Source organism: Plodia interpunctella, chromosome 7 (assembly GCF_027563975.2).
Source record: "Plodia interpunctella isolate USDA-ARS_2022_Savannah chromosome 7, ilPloInte3.2, whole genome shotgun sequence".
Classification (NCBI taxonomy): Eukaryota; Metazoa; Arthropoda; class Insecta; order Lepidoptera; family Pyralidae; genus Plodia; species Plodia interpunctella.
Genome location: NC_071300.1, coordinates 2,544,743 through 2,567,554, shown reverse-complemented (window position 1 = coordinate 2,567,554; position 22,812 = coordinate 2,544,743). Strand labels below are relative to the sequence as shown.

General features: G+C 33.2%; 1 protein-coding gene across 5 annotated transcripts in view; it reads right to left on the bottom strand.

The window, feature by feature from the left end:
* Cad96Ca (Cadherin 96Ca) overlaps nucleotides 1-22,812 on the bottom strand; it is a 46,392-nt gene extending 23,580 nt beyond the window's left edge. For 2 of the 5 annotated variants that reach the window (XM_053747670.2, XM_053747672.2), the window contains exons 1-2: nucleotides 22,649-22,812; nucleotides 1,218-1,533 (exon numbers count right to left, since the gene is read on the bottom strand). In XM_053747670.2, coding sequence (XP_053603645.1) covers nucleotides 1,218-1,272 — 55 coding nt within the window. In that variant the 5' untranslated portion in view covers nucleotides 1,273-1,533; nucleotides 22,649-22,812. Of the gene's footprint in view, nucleotides 1-1,217; nucleotides 1,534-8,309; nucleotides 8,464-22,648 lie in introns of those variants that run through there. The other 3 variants (XM_053747669.2, XM_053747671.2, XR_008404831.2) reach the window with 2 other exon arrangements.

Below are 22,812 nucleotides of genomic sequence, written 5' to 3'. Positions count from 1 at the left end.
GAAGATTAAATACAAAAGCTCAAATTTTTAGCAAGGATTCTAAAGTTTCCGGATTCGGGTACAAAATAACACGACGCCCCCAGGGAGTTTAAAAGGTCCAAAACCGATGTGTAATATTAGATAGAGTGAATATAACTTCAAGCAAACTAATTAAATCTTGTACACAACTATAATATTATATAAATAACTTAGTTTGGGACTTCTGAGGGAAATTTATCATTGATAAAAAGTGTAAACACAACAACTTTCTTGCCACTATTTTTGGAGTGGTTTGCCATTGCCTTCTCTATTTCACAAATAAGTTAACAATCAACGGTGTGCTGGTTTCCTCACGAGATTTTAAGTACAAACTCATATTGCACGAGAAGGATTCGAACCTGGGACCTTTCGATCCACAGGCGCGCATCCACCAACGCTTCAAGTTAGTTCGTTACTTTAATATTTAACACGAATAGCCGAACTTAGTTATTTTCGTACATTCAATGATAGGTACGTTATTCATAACCAGTAACAAAAGGTCAGACAAAGATGGAACTTTATTGACAAGTTGTAATATATCAAATAAAGTCCAGTAGTGGGTATTGATGTGGATAAATCTATTAGAACGTTACCTTCATGTAATTTCTATTTTCTGCGTCTATTGTCTCTTGTAAACTAAAATAATTTTAAAGTTAAAAAATTATTGTTATTAAAATAAATGTATTTTTTTAATGTAATGATTGGCTGCTCCACCGTCAACAACAACGTTTTTAAATGCTTGTTTTTATTTATTTTATTTAAGTTTCAAATCTAGCTAGCTTGTAAAATCTAACGCCGTCTAATAACGGGGAGACAAAATTGAGAAAAAAAAAACGATATATCGACTAAGGGAAGGGTGGAGTCCTGGATAGGGTGGATGCAGCGAATTTATATTAATTTAAATTTAAATTTTGAAATTAATAATTGAGATGAAAAATATCTGGAATCGCGCGGGAATTGAACCCACGCCCCTGTCCATCCGGGACAGTGCTCTTGTATTTATGTGTGACATGTATAACAAATCAATTTAAATTTTCAATTTAGATAATCTATGAAGTGAAATCTGAAAGAAGTAAATGATTTTAATTTATTATTTAGTATTTACATATTCTGCTACTAATCATACTGCTCGCCTCCCCTTTGGGAATGGGACACATAAATAAACCAAAAAATATATGTTGAAAATAATTACCACTTACCTAGAATCAAACATCCCGAAAGAAAAATCCAAATGACTTTTGAAAATATCATCATTGCATTGGCACTGCCGTTTTGGGTAATGTCCGTGGTCTATGCCGCTTCATTTGTGATTTTGCGTCACTTTGTGATATTGTTACGTCACTTTGTGATATTGTTACGTCACTTAGCGATATTATACTACACGGCGTCGGCATCACTTCACTTCATTCGAGAAACTCACTGTTCACTTCACTTTATATAGCTTCATAGTTCAGACTAATTACACAATGATATAGTGAACACTATACACTTAGCGCACTGCCTATTCTGCTATATCTGTAACAAAAAAAAACAATATATTTCAGTAGGCAAATAAAACATCTTATTGGTTGAGGATAGAGAGAGATGGAAAGAGCAAAAAAAAATTCTGTGCCAATAAAACAATCCAAGACCCAGCTCAATCTGAGTAAGATCATTTTTTATCTAGCAAAATGAAGAGGTCGTATTACCCGGTTCCCGGATCTCGATGCGGCGGTAACGTAAGAACCGTTCCAAGTCAAAGATTACGCAAACGGATCTTACGCAAATTAAAAATCAAGTTGTGCACTTTCAACCTCGTTTTCCGTCTAGAAATATGTAATAAAATAGCGATAATACGAGAATTAAGATCTTCACTTTTAATTGTTGTCTAAAATACGCCCACTACTATACTACCACTATCATACAGTCGAAACACTTCATTACAACGCGGAATGCTGTGTTCATTAAATTTATCATTTCATTTAGTTAATTCATCAATCAATTAATTAATAATGGGTTGCACCAGTCAACTTTGATAAATTGAATGGTGCAACCCATTGAAAAATTTCTCCACAGCTAACATATAATGGGCGATGCATGCGCCAATCAGAACAATAGTTAAAATAGCCGGGGACGTGTACCACTTGATCACAAACAGCGACACGACGGCTTTCTCCAAGCAGGTAATTGCTCATTTATTACATACTTTATAGCCTTTTTCTATTGCTAACGCTACTCATATTGGACTTCAGGTATTAAAGCAGGAATTTTGCTATTAAAGCCGTTTGATGTCCGGCTAGGAGTATTAGCCTATTTGTGCGTTGGGAGCGATGGAAAACTCATTATATTGATTAATATAAGAATTAAATGATATTTGCTATTTCAAGTTCTTTTTTTGAATAACGATATAATTTCAATGTTCACTTCTTCTCAGTGTTCACTTGTCCTTGTCCTTGGACCAAGTCGTTTATTGAAAAATATACAATTTATAATCATCCCACTATCATCCGCTGGGCAAAAACCAAAAATCCGAAGACTGTAACAAACTCCCCTACATTCAGTACCTAACAAACACTAGAGGCTCATTTTAAATTCGTTTATGAAATTAATTTTAATTCGACCGCGTTGTCTAAACTATTTTTATATTAACTTTCATATTTTATTATAGTACTTTCTACAGGGGACAATGCATCTGATTGGTTCACAAACTATGCGCACAACATCCCACGTCTCTTCAACTTTGAAGTTCTATTTCAGAGAATCCTTTGATTGAGCAAAACCATTTAAAACTAGATATCAAACTGGCGGGGTATGTGACATCGTGCGTACGTACGTTTTTCGTCGTATATTAATTACCCGACTGCAAAGGGTATTGCTTTTTGCGTTGAGGTGACGTTAAAAAAATAAAAATGGCGGCTGTGAAATGCCATTGGACTTGGTGAAAAGCATTTTTTTTTTCAATACAATATGGGTATAAAATTAAATGGCTCAACTAAAGGGTTCTTTTTTGTTTTTTTTTTTTTTTAATTTTTGCTTGTTTCTTTTTTCTGTTTCGTCTTCTGTCTTCTCAATCATAATAGAAAAAGGTAGGTTTTAGACACCATTATAAATAACTTTTAATCAATTTTATTAATCACGTGATTTAATACTTTTATTTCTCATCAATTATGCTAAGAATGCATTTTGACTCCGAAATGGTGACGAAATTCCGACATCATCGTCAGAAAAATTCCACATATTGTTTTTGACATTTCAACAAAACAAGAATATTTAAAAAGTACTTAAATAACTTTTAAAATATTCAAACTGAGAAGTCATTTCGAATTTCATCCTTAGTAAACAACATGAAAACGTGACAATATGTGATGTAAATATATGTGGGCAACATTTAGCCGAATCGCGACGGTATGAGTCATTATAACTTCTCTAACTTAAGAGGTTGTTGACATCAAAATCTGTACCTAGATGTCTGCTTTATATTCATTTTATGTCAAGATTCTCTCGGTATTATTTTTAATTTTGTAATGTAATATGAAGCGGTGGTGGTGTAATGGTTATTTGGTTAAGACGCCCGCCAGTGGATCGAAAGCCAGGTCCCAGGTTCGAATCTTACTCGTGCCACATGAGTTTGTATACCAATCTGGCTCATGTATAGTACTTTTCATCGACCACCACTTGCTTCCGGTGAAGGAAAACATCGCGAGAAAACTTGCACACTGGTTTATTATTAACTTGTGTGTGAAATGGAGAAGGCAATAGCAAACCACTCCATTAATAATGCCAAGAAAGTTGTTATGTGTTTTTCATTCCACGTAATGATCACGACCCTCAGCCATGAGGAATACGACTATGAAGAAGAAGAATGTAATATAACATTTATTACAAAATAAGTAATTTATACATTAAAAATCTCATAGAAAGTCACGGCTAGTAAATAATCTCATTGACATAAGTCTAAACTCAATGTTAAAATAACAATAAAATCGATAATAATAAGTACTTATCTATTTCAATACGCATAAAATTTAAGTTTATGTTTATTATAACTGTATCCATATTTTAATTATGCACAACAAAAGGATTATTGTATTGTATTTTATTGTATCTATATACAAAATGACAATTAACATTAACATAAATTTATTTCACTGACATATTTCCTCAATTTGTTATTATTTATATGTGAACGGAAACCAATCCAGTTCATCGTTAACAGTATTTATTATATCGCTCTTTCATTCCCATTCCCACAGATAAAAAATAAATGTTATTTCCCTATTAAAATATTGGCTGCGATTAACCAGCCGACAATTCACGCATAAATCTTTTATACAATGGTAATATTAATATAGGTAGAATTAATACTAATATTAATATAGGTAGAATTTGCAAAAGATTTGGGTTGCTTAATAAAATTTACTGTACATTTTTACATGCAAATATCGATAAAATACTGACGTTTACGACTCTATAGTGTAATATGTATATAATTACATGACTGTATCACTAAACAATCATAATACATGTTTCGTTGTAGGTGGGTATGTAACGTATTTAAATATTTACCTACGTAATTTGTTTTTAATATTACTATTTGGACTGTATAATGCTTTCAGCATTAACTCCGTCTATTGTACTAATTAATAATTGTATCTTTGTGCAATAAATTAAATCAATACATAAATAGGAGATAGCTCTTGTATCTATCTCCTCCAATGTTCTGACCGCCCATACACATGTCTGAGTAAGGGGGCCTCATAAATGATAGAACAATGACCAAGTTAATTATGTAAATAATAGCTAAGTGTTTATACCGTGAGAATCAATCATAAAATCATTTAAGTACCTACGCTACGTAATTTGACTTCCATATAAACGAAATGTAGATTGTAAGTGACGTTATTTAAAACATTTTTGACGGCCTCGGTGGCGCAGTGGTAAAGTTCTTGCCACTGAACCGAGAGGTCCTGGGTTCGATCCCCGGTAGGATCATGATGGAAAATGATCTTTTTCTAATTGATCCGGGTCTTGGATGTTTATCTATATATGTATTTGTTATAAAATATAGTACCGTTGAGTTATTATCGCATAACACAAATCTCGAACTTACTTCGAGGCTAGTTCAATCTGTGTGATTTGTTCCTAATATATTTATTTATTTTAACATGCTATTATTAACATTTGCATGCAGTTGACAACGGCTAAATAGGCCTGTTCTAAACCACTATGTGTATGTTGTATTACCTACCCTATTTAAGCAAATAAAAATGATTTGATTTGATTTGAAAAAAATATTTTTAATCATGATCGGATTTATAAAATTGACCTAATAGAATTTTATAATAACCCCTTTAGATTTTCGATAAAACAGAGTAACCAATGATTAAAATAGAATGAAGAGAGTTTAGTCAAAGAAGTATTTTATAATTTTATTACAACTTGGACAAAATCTTCAAAATACAAATTGAAATTCTTGTTTTATAAACATGAATTAAGCATTACGTTGTATTAGCCTTGATATTATTTCCTCTTCTACATCCGCAAAAACCGTACACCGTAAAGTATCAATCACTGAGTTGTTTTACTATAAGCGCCGGACTCGACAGGAGCTGTGCTATGCTATGGTAAATGAAGCCAAGTTTCGAACAACCCAATTCTCTATATCTATCTAAACCAATAGAATTTCGTAACGTGACAAATGAAATTATATTGATTGTTCGAAACTTACATTCAGTTAGCACAGAATAGTAGTCGAGTTCGGCTCTAACGCTTAAAATCTTTTATTAATTAAACAGAATATATTCATATCACATTTTCTGTTATGTGTTTCTATTTTGACAATAAATAATAACACTAAATTGTAGGGTTTAATCCACTGTGTGCACGTGGATAAAATCAACAAGGTGCACTAAATTTGAGAATTGAATTGGAGTGTCCTCATTTCAACTCTGATTCATATCACCCAGGTGATACAGCTCAGGTGAATTGAGTCGAAGTTTTTATTCTCCTTTGTTCAACTTGGTGTACACTGCTGGTTCTTCATTGCCGCAAATAAAAGCACTAATACAAAGTATGCAATGTTCCTATGCACTCACGTCGGCACCTGTCCGACCTTGGCGATAGCGTGGGCTTTCTTCTTATAAACCACGCATTCGATTTTGTTGCAGTTTTCACTGTTATTTAGATAAATCTATTCCGGTTAAGAGAACTAGTGTGAAGCTGAGTCGGGTCGCTAGTTTAAATTATAATGGAACACTGTTAATGTAAACCTGCTGTTGCGATGCGAATAAATGCGTGGCTAATAAACTCTTCACGTGTTTCTATTCAGTAGAAAATTTTCTCAATACAACATTATACCTAGTGAGTCGACTTTCCTTGAGAATATGAAAGCCCCTTGAAAATGCTTGAGATTGATTAATTGGAGAGGCTAGTATAATATTTCTTTATTATATATTCACTATTTAAACTTGTTCGCATTGCTACAATAATATTGACGTTCCTTACGGAAGTACCTATTCAAGTATATTTTCTAGATAAGTAGAGTTTGGACTAACAATGGTTATAACTTGGCCTATAACTTGTACCGGGTTCCCTTGTTTTCGCATAATTGATTTTGGAATATATTAGGTCTTAGGCATAATTTGATTAGATTTTTGTCATACGGATAAATGTCGCATAATTAAACTTTCAAGAATTTCAAACTCGAAGCGAAATCCCGGAGCGCAGCTAGTGGAAAATAAAACTAAACAAAATAATTACAGATAGTTATAAATTAATTGTTGGAAAGATTAATATAATCACAGCTACTGTTATTATCATACTACGACATATCATATTTACTTCGACTAACGAAGCCATTGGGTCATTATTGATACATTTAATGCAACGTGACGTCATTCCATACCTATATGTTATTAATAATTGTTAATTAGGAATGCGTAGCAGTCTTTAGTCGATTAAAGGACAGCATTCAACCTACACTAATTATTACAGTATGTATCATAGGTCCGATGGACTCAAATTCATAAATACGTTGGCGTTTGCTTTAAGTATTTTTTGCCAATGCTTTTATACTACCAGCCTGTGGGTTAATTACACGCAAAAGACATTAGCGTCTTGCGTGTACCATAACATTTTTGTCATTAATATAAAACTCGATAACAGATGAACTTATTGATGTAAAAGTTTTCTTCTTCGAACTCTGTTGCCTACCACCCAAAAGCAAAGTTTATTATTAAGGTAAGAAAATATTAAATAGCTTGTATAGGTACAGTTTGATAGAAGACATTCTTGCACCATTTGTCATCGAAAATAGAGTTTATGATTCATTATTTTATTAGTTGCTTCGCTCATGATTCCATTGAAATTTTATTTTCATGCTGATTACAGATCTCTGTAATCAGCATGAAATAATGATAATTGAAAAAAATGAAATTTATTATTATATTTATGAAATTTATTTAAAAATGATAATTATCTAATTATCATTATAGTGTAAATCATTACAGTGTAATGTAATAGCATAAGTTTTTGCGAGCACGTAATAGTATCGCCATCGACAAACATTTATGGAAAATGGACAGCGCGTCTATCGCGCGTAAAAAGAACTAACCATTTTCCATATATTTTTTGACGTTTTCCAAATATTTCTGCTCAACCCGTAGATAGATGTTTCTTTTGTAAAATAATCACAAATTTAGGCATAAATAGTTTATGTTTCTAGAAAACATTTTCATTTATTTACAAATAATCCATCCCTGTTAATAACGGTCTATTTTGATTGAGTAAGAGTCCGTTGTCCATTTTTACTTAATGTTAAATCATCATTATTATTAATCATTATGTGAGTAAGTGGCTCGTCAATTTAACTAGGTACCTAAACGAATTCATCATCTTTTATTTTCAGTTTAAATAACAGTGCAAAATGGAATTGATTCGCATTTGATATCTAGTTCCGCTCCCTTTATTACATTTACTAATTTCACCAAATATAACGTTTTCACTATTAGACACAATATAAAACCATTGTCAGCAGTCATCGACAACCGGCCACCTGGCAATGAAAGTGTTAAGCACAGAAAAATTCTTTGCTAAAACCAAAATCAAACACGAAAACAGTATTGGAGAATTTGAAAGTTATGACGCAACGAATGCAACGTTAGAGAAAGTGTTGACAGACAGACAACATAGTACAAATGCAGTGCCCATTCATTAATTAACTTAGAAAGTTTATTGATGAGCCTGATCAAATGTATCGCCATGGCAAAAAATAAAAGCCCAATTTAATTATTCAAAAAAAAAAATTTACAGACCTTTTTTTTAACCTCGTACTCAAACTTGTAAGTCAAAATCCAGTTCACTTGTTGCACTACATTTTTCAAATTTAAATAGAATATATTTTTAAATTACTTTCCTAAATGGTGTCAAAACGACGCACGCGCACCGGATCTCACGGCAGACTGCTCTCACGCAACTTACTACGTCATTCCCCACTCCATACGTTCGAAAACATTTATCTCATACGCATAAGGTTGAAAATGGCTAAGAAAATGAATAAGCTCGAAAATTAACAGGTTGACGCGTTATCGGGGAAAACACAAGATTGAATGATTACAATACAGTCAAAACAAGATTTTTTGGTAATAGGTATGATCTTCAAACGAAAACAAATGTTTTTTACATCTCCTACCTGTGGATACTCTCCTAGTATGCTTGACATTTGTATTGATCTTGTGGCATTCTTTGTGAACATTTTTCTATGAAAAGATTAGGAATTCGCTATTTATTAAACATTTATATAATGATCATTTAAAAAAATATCGGCGAAGTAAAAGCCTTGAGCTTTTCTACCAGTAAACCGACAATAGTGATGTAGGGAAGTTCAAATTAAAGAACAATAAATTCATTATATGATGTTATTCGAATCATTTATCAAATAATAGAAATTCTGTACCTACACTTAAGAGGTAATCATAGGGCCGTATTTTCATACAAACGTAGTCCCTTTTGTTATCCTAGGTGGACCTACGGGAGCACAGATAGATGTGATGCAATATCAATAAAATAACGTTTACTATCTCTAGTTTTTAATTTGGAGAAAGTGTCTACTGCTTCTAGGCTTACATCAAAGCCTATGTTCGCAAAAATAATGTCATACACTTTTAGGCGACTAGAATAAATTCTAACACCAGTCAAATAGACAAAAAAAAATACAAATAATTTGAAATGTCCCCTTTGGTCGCTTCGAAACTGCCGATTCGTCGAGAAGGAGGAAAAAATATACATATATCTTTGTTCGAAACCGGTTTCGACCCAAGAATGACTAATAATACTTTTATGGCTAATCAATTTCTTTAAAATCAATCAGCTTATGGAAATTCAGCGCCGAGAATATAATACGAAGATTGAGAAGCAGTAAATACCTAAAAGTAAAATGCTACTAATATTGCAAGCGTGAAATTTGTTTAAATTTTACTATTGCATATTTGGACGATCACATTGAGCGGAGCACCGTTAATAATGGATAACATATTCACAAGACTTAAAATTTGAAACCAAACAACTGTACCACAATAAAAGTCGAAGCAGCAGCCTTCATTGCTCGCTACGTTAACATGGTAACATGTTTCTGATCTCTGTGGTCATTATCATTAAGTATGACTGTTCTATAGCTACCAATAGAGCCAGAATAATCCCAGTAGTTGGAATGCTATCAATATACTAGAATCAATGAAGCGATGGTCATGTAGGAGTACCGTTAGTGGAAGTCACTGACCAGTGCGCAACGCACGTGTCCGCGCAGTACAAGTAGACTCAATTGACCAGGGTGTCGATTTTGATAACGTTACATCAGAATCTCGTGTCAATGGTCTTTCAATCGAGCTGATATGGATTTGCTTAATTAATGTTCCGTTGTCTGTAAGCTTTGCAATTTCACGCTACTACTATCGCTTGTCCTATAGAGTTAAAATTTTTCACGTTGCTTCAGTTTTCATGACTAAGCAAGCATTATTAAGATAAGCCTGACCCAATGGCGCACCCAGAATCGGCTTCCAACGAGGGAACTCCTCAATGGACGGACATGGTCTTTTTTTCACGCGTTGCATGTATATATCTGACAACAAGAAAATCTTCTAAAAAATGTTTTTTTTTGTCTAGTTTATAGGAAGCATAGTGTACGATTAAGCGTGCACGATAATAAAATATCACAGTACATAGACACAAGCAACCCAATAAGAGAGCTGATGGGTTAGTCACATTTTAAGAAAGCTATAGACTCACTTAATTAAGAAGTCCCCAAGCCTTAAGCCTTTAAATTTATTCTATCTATAGTTTATTGCAGCGTGAAAGAAAGTACGCTAAACACATACATATGTAATGATAATAGTCATTGGAATAATTCAATCATGATAATAGTCATTGGAATAATAAATTTAACGTTACTATTGAGAAACCATTGAGAGACAGAATCGACGCCCAGATTCTTTTCGATAGCGTAAATCGAGTTTTTAGACGTTTTCTCCTGATTAATTTGAGGCCCCAAGATGGAGCTTTGCGATCGACGAGTTTGTCACTTGAGAATTTTAGTTTTCTGTAGGTCCAAGAATTTCAACTTGATAAGTACCTCCATAGGTTTCTGGATCTATTAGTGATTAAAGCATAGAAGAATATCTAACGTAGAAAATACTGTTTCCTTCTGCGTAAATTTATTTTTGGTAACGCTTTTAATTTGTATTAAATGATTTATCATTAACCTACAAAACAACTAGGTGTGAAGTGAAATTAAAACATGAATGTTTGTGGTCAATATATGTATTTCACGCAATATTATATGTATGGTATTATAGCGTGAAACTGTGATTATAAATTGAACATAAACTTCATATGGTATGTAATCCAAAATATTAGTTTTTACAAAAATGACATTTTTGACACAAGTTTTTATTGTTGTCAGAGATAACTTATTAAATTCAATATGTAACAAAATAATCATGTAAACCATTGATGAGTTCCCACGTCTAGAGCCGTTCCTAGGTGCGCCATCGGGTTATATATATAATAATGCGTTGTCATCCAAACTAAACGTGTGTACAATTTAAACGTGTTTGTTTATTTTTAACTCATTTACTTTATTCATTTACTACACTAAAGTGGGTACCTAGGTGTAGTGTATGAAAGTAGAGAAACTTATCATGTTTCTAGTTATAATGCAGTGGCATACTTGTTTTATTTACTGAGATGAGTGTGGTACCAATTTAAGCATTGCTCACATTTTCTTTTAAAATTTATGTCCTGTCCTGTAACTTGTATCGGTTTCAGAAGAAAGCCTTTTTGTTAATGATTTATGATTACAAAATAGCTTCATTTTGTTAAAGAGAATTATAATATTATCTAACTTATTTTTACTTAATCTAAGTTTCAATAAATTCATAATTTCCCTTTTTCGATTGGAGTTTCTCTTTTTGACTGATGATGAATTTACAGTTTCCATCCTCCCAAATTTTTCTTGAAATAATTAAATTTTACATATTAATTTCAATTAAATTTCAAACAAAAAAATGTCCGACGAATTGTCTCAATTATAATGGAACCATTGGAGTTTATACTTATTGAGTGAAAGTCAAAGTCACCATGAATGAAACGCTGCCATTACTGTAACATTACGAGCGACGCAATTAAAAGTTAATTTCTCTACAAATTATCATAAACGTTAAAACCAGTAACGTAGCTGCATAAGGACTAGATTGTATCGTGTACAGGGACACCAAAGGTCAAGGTGCCCTTAAAATCTGATCAACGACTTATTTTTTCATCGTACACTGAGCGGATTAACAACGTATTATAATCTAGCTGTTTCTTTCAGTTCTGCTTGCGGCCGGTTGCTGCTATATTAGGTGCGTTTGTCATAGGAACTTTCACTCCCATTTCTGGTATCTTAGGACAGTAACTCCGGTGTTTAACTATTTGTATACAACATTCTTTCAAAGTCGGTGCAGCTGTAGCTGTGTAAGCAAGGCTTTGAATTTTATTATAATAACTGTTTTATTAACATTATTTCTTGGACGCTCGACGAGACACGAAGTTCAGTCGTCCTTCCGCGAAAGTGCGTTAAAATGAATGGGACCCCTGTTCTTATTTACACCACGTGCGTGCTTATGTGATTACTTAGATACACCACTGGCTAAAACTAGAGGTTTTTAGCGTTCCGCACAGAATAAGTGGGACGGAACGTACGCAGTCACTGTGTAATCAAAAACAGTTTGAATTATGAGATTAAATTCGGTCGTGTTTGGAATAAAACAGTGTTTTCTATTTATTGACGAGTATCTCTATAACCTAATTAAAAACATGTGTATCTGAATGGGAAACTAGATATACCTTTTGCTTTATTGTAATACATGCTTATATTCCTCTCAGTATAATATTACATTTGAAACATCGTTTTATTCGATATTTTAATCTGAGTCACCATTATTTATTAACAGCTATTGTAACGTCCCCACTATTAGGGCACTGGAGAAGGATGGGCCATGACCCACCACGCGGGCCCAATGCGTTTGGGGTGAGTGAGCTTAACAGGGACACAAAACGAAAGAACCTTTAACACCCTTTAGACTAGATAGCTTTTTTGAAGGTTTTACCTGAGCGAATATATTAAATAAAAATAGTGAGCAAGTAATTTTTATCAACCACACCATGATTAACTTATGCAAATCCTTGCATTCTTTTTACATTAAATATACAGAACTTAGAACACAAAAAAATATATTATTTAGCTAACAAATGGATGTAATTTACTTCACATTAATGTTTTAGTGGAGTTATCTATGTCTGAGATTACGCCTAGTTAAAGTGTCTTAATATTAAAAGATCATTCAACTGTTTAGTATTGAATAATAATAAACTGTTGATAGTATATAATTTAATAATAAGAACATTACAAAAATATTTGAAATGGTTTAATTTTTTTTAATACTAAATTACGATTTTTCGTTTCATTCAGCCGTTACCATTCACAGTTACATTACTACAAGTCTAAAATATAAATTTTAAACATTTGAAAGCGACTTCGGGGCGTCACAGATCCGAATGCAAACAGAGACATGTAGCATGAGAGAGTAATTCCGACATGACAAGCTATAGTTACCAAAACGACAACGAGCCAATAAAACGTTTCGTTAAATTTAACTGTCTGCAAGATGGTTATCGTAAACCAATAAATGGTGTTCCAACCTGATTTTCTCTTTCACCGAGTTAGTCACGAAGTCGTGACCTTGGCTTTTGATAAGAATTTAGAGAACTGAAGGTTCAACAGTAAAAAGTAACAATGGTTTGAAGAGAATGTATGTCTATCAGAATAAGTGAAAAACTTGATGAAGTAACACAAACGTGGAAAGTATATAAACAATTGAACAACAATAGGATTGCAATCCAATCGGGTCTCGCGGTAATTAAAAGGTTACAAGCTACAACATTCGAGGTTCCAATAGGGAATAAAAAAATTCTATCTATGTAAGTTTATTGGCCATTAAATATTGATATATTTAGCTATTTCTTGTTGGGTATTTGTTTGGCAAAATAATTTCGTCATAATGTTCTTTTTTGTTATAAACTTGAAGACTATATAAATAAAATAAACGAAACCGCTAGTGTACTATAACGACAGTCTTCTGTATGTATGTTTTTATTTTTGTTCTCAACAGTTTCTGAGTAGCAGATTGTAAAAATATGCATACGTAACTAAAAATAGGTAACTTAAGGTACCTTTACACGTGGACGTCACACAATGACAATTATTATTATTATAACTATTTTTACGTTAAGGTCCTATAAGTAGAGCAATCCTAATATAGTACCCTCATGACATCCAATATTTTTACAGGAATTTGTGACACAAATAACGACTGGACCTTATTACCAATTACCACTATCGATTTGTCATTATTAATAGATTGTCTATCGATAGTTAGGCAATAGTGGTATTATTGAAATTATCGATATTTTTGAAAAGGACTTACTTATATAGCTAGCAGGCGTGTCATCGTCGATACTATTCCTTTTCAGTTTATTTATTTGTATCAGGGAGTAAGATTTATATATTTATTAAAATAAATAAATAAATATACTAGGACAAATCACACAGATTGAGCTAGCCCCAAAGTAAGTTCGAGACTTGTGTTATGGGAGTATCCCAACTCAGCGATACTATATTTTATAACAAATACATATATAGATAAACATCCAAGACCCGGACCAATCAGAAAAAGATAATTTTCCATCACGACCCGACCGGGGATCGAACCCGGGACCTCTCGGTTATGAGGCAAGCACTTTACCACTGTGCCACCGAGGTCGTCAAGATTTTATTAGATGCACTTTATCCCACCATCTTGCTGTCTCTGTTTGATCTTATGGTTGGTGTTAGGTCTGTTATTTGTACATATTTTTTTGTAATTCAGTTAAATAAAGTTTTGATACAAATAAATAGTAGTTTGCTCATTATGAAACTATCGATCGTTTTCAAAACTATCGATAGTGGAACTGTAGATATACAGGCATCACTATTGACGTGCTGATGTGAGATTCATTTATTCGTGAAAATAAAGACATACGGTTTATTTTTACGTGCGTTATGTGTTATATGTTTACAACAGTACCTAGCTGTATTTTCTTGTATGTATCACATATTAGAAGTAATGTTCCTTGGCAGGAGTATCTAAATTCGGATTGCGTGAGCGAGTTTGAATAACCAATATTTCACAGGAACCCAATAACGCAAAGAAATTGTATTATGCGGGATGGGAAATATAGGAAAATAATATTTTTGACTCGTGGGCCCACCAATGAAGTCCCACCAGACTCATAGTCCCACTAGCTTTGGGTTCGTAGTTTAACTTCCAATAAAAAAAAAAAACCAAGAACCACTGATATACACATTTAGGTTTATAATAAAGCATAATATATTTTCATTCAGTACTGATATGATTTGTGTAGTCATTTTGTGACTAATAAAGTAAAATACGCATGATTCCAAAATAAGGTTTCATTGCTTTACTACCAAAAGTAACAAATCACGTCCATTTAAATGGATTTGTTATACATGTCACACATGCATCACACATTTTTAACATATTTTTGTAATTAATAATGAGATGAAAAAATTCTGGAATCGAGCGGTAATTGAACCAGCCCAGCCCATCCGGGACAGTGCTCTTGACCACTGAGCTTTCGAGACTGTACCAGTTCGGCTGAATTAATTCATCTCTTTACGTTTTACGCTGACGTACAATATTTTCATTAGAAATTAGTACGTACTCTTAACTAATCAACATACCCCACTGTTACAAGCAAGAAATTATGTTTTTTGAAAATACTGAAGCATCTATTTATAAATGGATTTGTTATACATTAACTTATTTTTGAAAATAATAATGAGGTGAAAAAATCACGTCCACACAAATATTATAAGTGCTTAAGTCCGTCTATCATACCGAAACCGCTGAATCAACTAGAATTCAATTTGATATGAAGAATCGACTTAAAAATAGGCTACTTTTTAATAAAGTATGACAATTTTACACGGTACATTTACACAGTCGCGGGCGAAGCTGCGGTAAACAGATAACATATATATTAAAATTTGTTTCTTTTAAAAAATATGTAAAATATATAGTGCAAACTATTTACTTATTTGATTTGTTTCTGATACAGTATCTTTATTTTTCTCTCTTTTATCAAAATTATGTCTTGTATTATTAATTCTATCCATCAGTCTAAGATCGACGCATCTATCACGTTAATGATGTTATTAGTTGTACAAAATTAGTATAATTAATTTATTATCACTCGTAGAAACATTAAACATAATGACAGATGAATGCCGTAGATATATGATGGTCGTAATCGTACAGTCAACAACACATCGACCATTGCAAATTCGTTGCAAATACATCACTATTACCTTTACATAGAGGTCACAGGAGAAGACTGTATATGTATGTATAGTAGTTAATAATGATAATCGGTTTCCAATGATCCCACATACACGATTTCTCGTGTCTCGCATGGTCAATAACTTATCTATAGTTAACTGTTAATACATTGCTATTATACCCAAAGAGGCACCCGACATTTTTTTCAAAATTATGAGTTGTTATTTTGAATCAGCGGCGATTCTTCTTTTTGACCCTTTCCCACTTACATAGTTTATAGATATATGTAGGTACTTGTAAGCTCTTTCTATTTCTGTACTATATACTTTATCCTTTACTTTTATTCTACTTTATCTATACTAGTGTGGTAGTAGGTGAGTTTTACTTTATCCTGTATATACCTTAATAGTATTATTAAGGCATACAAACTCATTTGGTTCGAATCCTACTCGTGCCACATGAGTTTGTATACCAATCTGACTCATGTATAGTATAGTAGTTTTCATCGACCACCACTTGATTCCGGTGAAGGAAAACATCGTGAGGAAACCTGCACACTGGTTGATTATTATTAACTTGTGTGTGAAATGGAGAAGGCAATGGCGAGCCACTCATTTTATCTAATGCCAAGAAAGTTGTTGTGTGTGTTTCATTCCACGTAATAACCACGACCCTCAGCCATGAGGAATACGACTATGATGATGATACTATTAAGGAGCACCAGTCAACTTTGACGATGACTCTAACCTGCGCGCCGCCAACGTTGCGATTTGAGCTCAGGTTAATGTTAACGTCAAAGTTGAATGGTGCAACCCACTCTTACTCGTGATTACGAAAACGACTCTAACGTTATCATTGAAATTTAAAATATAGGCGCTTAGGGAGGGAAAAGATTGAGTCCTTTGTCTGGGAAAATTAGTTTTTTTCCATATTTTCATTAAAGCATTTGACAAAAATACCGAGCGCCAAGAATTGAAAAAATTTAAAAAAGTTAAAAATGCCAATCAAAGTCACAATTTCATTAAAATCTGTCCCGTAATTAAGTAAAGAACATACAACCTTTGGCATTTGTTATATTAGTTGGAAAATATTATATTTGTTCAATCTGTAGAGAACAATAACATTGTAGATTATATCAAAATTTTGTGTCTCGAAAATGTTCTCTAAATAATTTGAAAGTTTCCAGACGTTATATGTTATTATTTGCGATCGTTTATTAACCCCTAATATTCAGGTAAGTTCATTGAGAATGTGTTCAGAGGATAAAATAAATTTATTTCATTAGATCCTGTATTAAGGATAAAATAATCAACAAGACCTGTTTTTCGAACTGCATGGTAAATTACACATACAAAAGATGAATTATGAAATTTACAACATAATTTAGAACTTCTTCAAATGTGCTGTAACACAAGTAGGTATAACTTACTGCGCAAAGTTTTGACGCTCATAAAAACCGAGATTTGTGTACGAAGGATCTATGAGACTATCATCAGAATAATCTTGATGTATAAAATACAGTAATTGCACCAAAGAAAATTAGAAAACTATTGTTTTCTTATTTATTTATTTAATTATTATTGAAATAAAAAAAGGAACCCACAAAACGGACTTATCGCGAAAGCAGCAGTCAAGCAGGACTCAGCCCAATTTTCAAAATTTTAAGCGATCTTCGGGGCACCCGCGAAATGATTACTCCGACGATAGAGTCAGACTGTACATTATAGGTGTACATTGTAGCTGTACATTGTAGGTGTGTACATCTAGCTGCGCCCCGGGGCTTCGCTCCCGTGGGCATTTCGGGATAAAAAGCACCTATTATTCCAAGTCATATTAAGACCATGTTCATAACAATCGGTTCAGTAGAGTTTGCGCGAAAGAGTAACAAACATACATACACATATCCTCACAAACTTTCGCATTTATAATATTAGAAGTTCGCCCAACAGTTTCCTTTACAAGTAAACGACAAAACAATGCGACACGTGACCAAGTTGGATGGTATGGGACCTAGCCGTGTATCAAGGTGAACTGCCTTCTTAGCATATACTCACAACCATCTAACAAAAGGCTATGTAAACGGATTTCAGTGTTCTTGTTTAGCAGGGTTCTTGTTTACTTGAGGTCCAGTCATTGGGAATTATATTTTTGTCTATTAGTTTCGAAGGCTGTGTGTCCCTCAGTCGCCTCGTACGACATCCACGGTAGTGGTCCTATTCTAGGACGGTAATACACGCCACAATGTAATGCGCCGCCGTCTTGTAGATAAAATGATGTATTTTGCATTTTTGAGTAGGTTAAATATAATAAAATAAATAAAAATCTTTATTTGTTCAAACAATCAACTTCCATGTTCCATTTTATGGCATGTTAAAACAATAACTTAGTTATTTGCGATTGGTAACAGCTAGATAATGACGGCTACCCTCCGCACTAGGTAAAAAACTGTGTTGCGGCATAATGTCAAAGTTTACATTAAAATTTAACTAGGTATAGGTTACCCCTAATTTTAATAATGTTTCTTTTCAGTTACACAGACTGATTCTTGTGAAGCTGTCAAAATTTGCTTAACAAGAAGACAAAAGATAACGGTTATCTCACACAGTCTAGTGCTAGCTAAAACCATATTAGATTCACACGTACAGCGATTATTACTGCATACATTACTCTAATTAAGTTTTTACTTAGTGATAAGTCAATTAGTGTTGCGTTCTATTAAATTTTACAGTTGTATGGCTGTATATCGGCTTAAAATATAGTTGCTAACTGTTATTTCGTGTAATCATAATCCAAATGGTATTACAGTTGTTACCATATCAACATATGACATCCCTTTGTACACAGTAGCAGGAACGTTTTAAAAGAGAATTTACGTTGGGGCCATATATATTTTAAAGAGATGTTTACGTTAGCTTTGCCAGTACGGGGCGTAGAAGCAAACACATTTAATAAATTACCCGAGCGAAGCCGGGACCAGCCGCTAGTTTTATCTAGCGGCTGGCCCCGGCTTCGTTCGGGTAAAACCATAATAAATTATACACCTAAACCTTCCTCAAAAAGCACACTATCTATTAAAAAAACCCGCATATTAATCCGTTGCGTAGATTAGATATAAGATACGGATAGACAGCGGCAAGCGACTTTGTTTTATACTATGTAGTGACAGTGATGATCTGCACGAAATTTGCATCCTGCCTTTGTATTTTGTTTCATGTATAGTGACGATGACGAAAATCTGAATATTAATTTATCGTCTAATTATTGCACATAATAAAAACACACAGAAACTTGATAATTTTGACGACCTCGGTGGCGCAGTGGTAAAGTGCTTGCCTCTAAACCGTGAGGTCCCGGGTTTGATCCCCGGTCGGGTCAGGATGGAAAATGATCTTTTTTTGATTGGCCCGGGTCTTGGATGTTTATCCATATATGTATTTGTTATATATAGTATCGTTGAGTAATAAACTAACAATAATCCCATAACACAAGTCTCGAACTTATATTGGGGCTAACTTAATCTGTGTGATTTGTCCTTATATATTTATTTAATTGTATTAAATTTCTGAAAGGCGGCCTTTATCATTCAAGCAGTTTCTTTAAAGGCAACCTTTTGGTCTATCTTTAGTATTATGATATATTTTTTTACAAATTTGTTGATTTTATTTAATATTTCGTGAGTAAGGTACGGTCCCTTCATTGTTTATAGAAATGGTTCCTATCCCTCATGGCTGAGGAAGGCTAAAGGAATTATTGTAAAACAATCCAATATGTACTCTTCGATGTGGAATGGAACTGTGGAATTCATCCATCCTATTATTTTTTTAATTTAATAAAAAGTTATTACAATTTATTTTCCAGCGGTAAATTAGTATTTTCACGTAGCATTGACTTGAGAGAGTCGTTAAGAGAAAATCTATATGCATTACATTTTATGAAAGATACTTTTCGTATATATTGCAGCAACTAAGTACCTCGTTTATGCGGAATCGTGAAGGCGCTTAGCGTGTTCGAGTGACTTCTTTATACTCCAGGAGCATGGGTAATCTGATAATTTCCATGCAACCAGGACTTGAGAGAATTATCATAGAAATCTGTGTGAATGGGTTTGCGGATGACGTGTAGATAAACAGATAAATAATGTAAAATCCGTTTCCCCATTCTAATAATATAAAGGCGAAATTCTGTCTGTTTGTCACGCTTTCATTTAACTTTTGAGGAAATTTTGTATAGTTCAAATATTAGCTAATTTCAAATTTTTCCAAATTTCAACTCTTAGAGACCAGAAATGGGGGTTAAGTTTTGAGTGACGTTTTGCTGCGGACGAAGCTACGAAAAACAGCCAGTATTTTATATATAAAAAAACATGTGATATTAAAATGTTTTTTGTTTAATATATTCGTATGTCAGAAAAATCCTTTAGTTTCATTATAACTTAATACATACATGTATGAACGCGATAAACTCAAAAATTACAGGACGGATTTTTGTACGGTATTTACAAATAGATTGTATAATTCTTGAGGAAGATTTTTAGATGTATAATTTCTTATGGTTTTATTTATATGAGCGAAGCCTTATTAATAAAAATACACTTATTCCTGAAACAGTTTTTAATTTAATTAATTTGCTTTGTATATTCTTTTATCATACAAAAATAAAATAAAGTACCTACCTAGTATTAAATTTGATGCAAGCAATTCAATTATATTTCATAATTCAATTATAACTTTTGTTGTCACATATAAAAGTGTTGTGTGTGTATTTTTGTCACATTATAATCTAAAGCAAGACATGTAAGAACTAGTGATATCTCCATCGTCGTCCAGGACTATTGCATAATGTGATAATTTGCATGCAACCCGTACTTGAAGCATTATCATAGGAATCCGTGAATGGGGACTTGGTCAGGTCGGCAAGTTAATTGATGAACAGGATTCACGCACAGCTAGCAAGGTCAAACAATCTATATTAGACGTAACCATCTGAGACTGGCTCCACCTAGGTTTAGCCGGAATGACTAACCAATCACGATTTTGCGCCCCTGCGATTTTTATAACATTTAAGGGAGATATTTCTGGCCGAATAAATTTTTATCTGGACAACTTACCGAATAAGAAAAGCCACTCGAATAAAATTTGATATAGGTTCTCAACATTGATTACAATGTAATGTACGCAATAATCCTATCTTTTTTGAATATCCGGTCAAAATTGTAAATCGATTTTGTACAATAAATTATGACATTTAATCAAAGTAGTTTTGTTTATAAATTGTGTGATAAATCAATATATCTATGAAAAACGTTTTTAATTTAATAGGTCGATATTAGTAACGATACATTCATCATGGATAAGTTTTTATTAAATAAAAAAAATATTTAACTTTTTTTTGACCCTTTATAATTAAATCTTACCTAATATTGAAGTCATACATTTAGAAAAACCATACTTCAAAAGGCATTACTTTTGTGAGGTATTTTAGGTATTCATCGCCAGTCGCCATCTAGTGCAATTTGTATAAACTATGACAGATATTTACGTATCTGTCGACCTTCCCACCCACTTGAAAGAATACGGTATATAATCTGTCCCATTAATATTTTTTTTCGTCAACATTAAAAATAGAATAATTACATGTTCTGAATCTTAACTACCAATAAATTTCAGTATTATGAAATATGAACATTGCTAAAAATAAAAGCAATATAGAAATGGTTGGATTTGGAATCGGATAGAACGGTTTAGAAGTCGTTGGGGGAGACCTTTGCCCAGCAGTGGGACGGAAAGATTAATTTAAAAAAGAAAACAAGTTTCATAACACTTAGGCGTATAATTGGACACCCTTTAATGCCTTCTCCACACTGTCGTCGAACAGTCAAACTTTGGGCGATTCGGTATACATTGCTGGATTCTCAATGCGGTAAATAAAATCACTCATACTAAATACGCAATGTTCACGCATTCGCATCGGCGTGTGTTCGTAGTTCGGCGACAGTGTGGTGCTGGCATAAAAGTTTTTTGACATTTAAGGTCATGTCATAACCTTCGATACAGCAACTCTTGAGATTCCCGCAGTCTGTGCTTATTTAACCTTCGAAACTCAACGCTTCCGCGTTTAGTAAACGCGCGTTTTTTTTACTTAAGTTTTATCTTGATCACTTTTAAACTGCCGAACTCGTTCTTAAGTAATATTTAATTGCATTTTTAACTCAGTTGATTGAGTAAATTTATTTTTAAGTTGTAGATTAATTTACTTTTTTTTTCACAGGTTTGTTAATATTTGTTAAATGGTAGCAAAAATAACGCAGCGTTTTCACCAGAACGTCAAAAATTGATTTCATGGTTTTCCCTTTATGAAATTGTTTTTAAGATATCTTGTTTTTATAGATACGAATTATCTATCTATCTAATTGACAATTATCTGCGCCCTGAGAATTCACTCTCGTTAGAATTTCTGAATATGAAGTGTCATAATAATATGTGCAATTTCAGGTTATAGGTGTATATCCCTGTACCAAATTTCACTGAAATCCGTTCAGTGGATTTTTCGTAATTAAGAAACAAACACACGCATCCAATCTTATCATGAGATTACTTATTACCAATTTACTGCCGTGACTCCTGAGTTTCTACAACCATTGACTGTGACGGTTCAAGTCAATGTTATTACTACGTCACAAAGTTAAATCACGACAGATTTTGTGATAGGCTCATACATACCTTGTTTAGAAAATCTCAACATATTTAAACACATATAACAGTACGACACTTGGCACGTGTTTTTATTCACAACATCCTGGCACTTTCACTTCTGACAGTTCTATATTCGGTATTCGAAACACCGTTAAAACCGTCTGAGTATGCGCAACGGCCTTAGCTACACT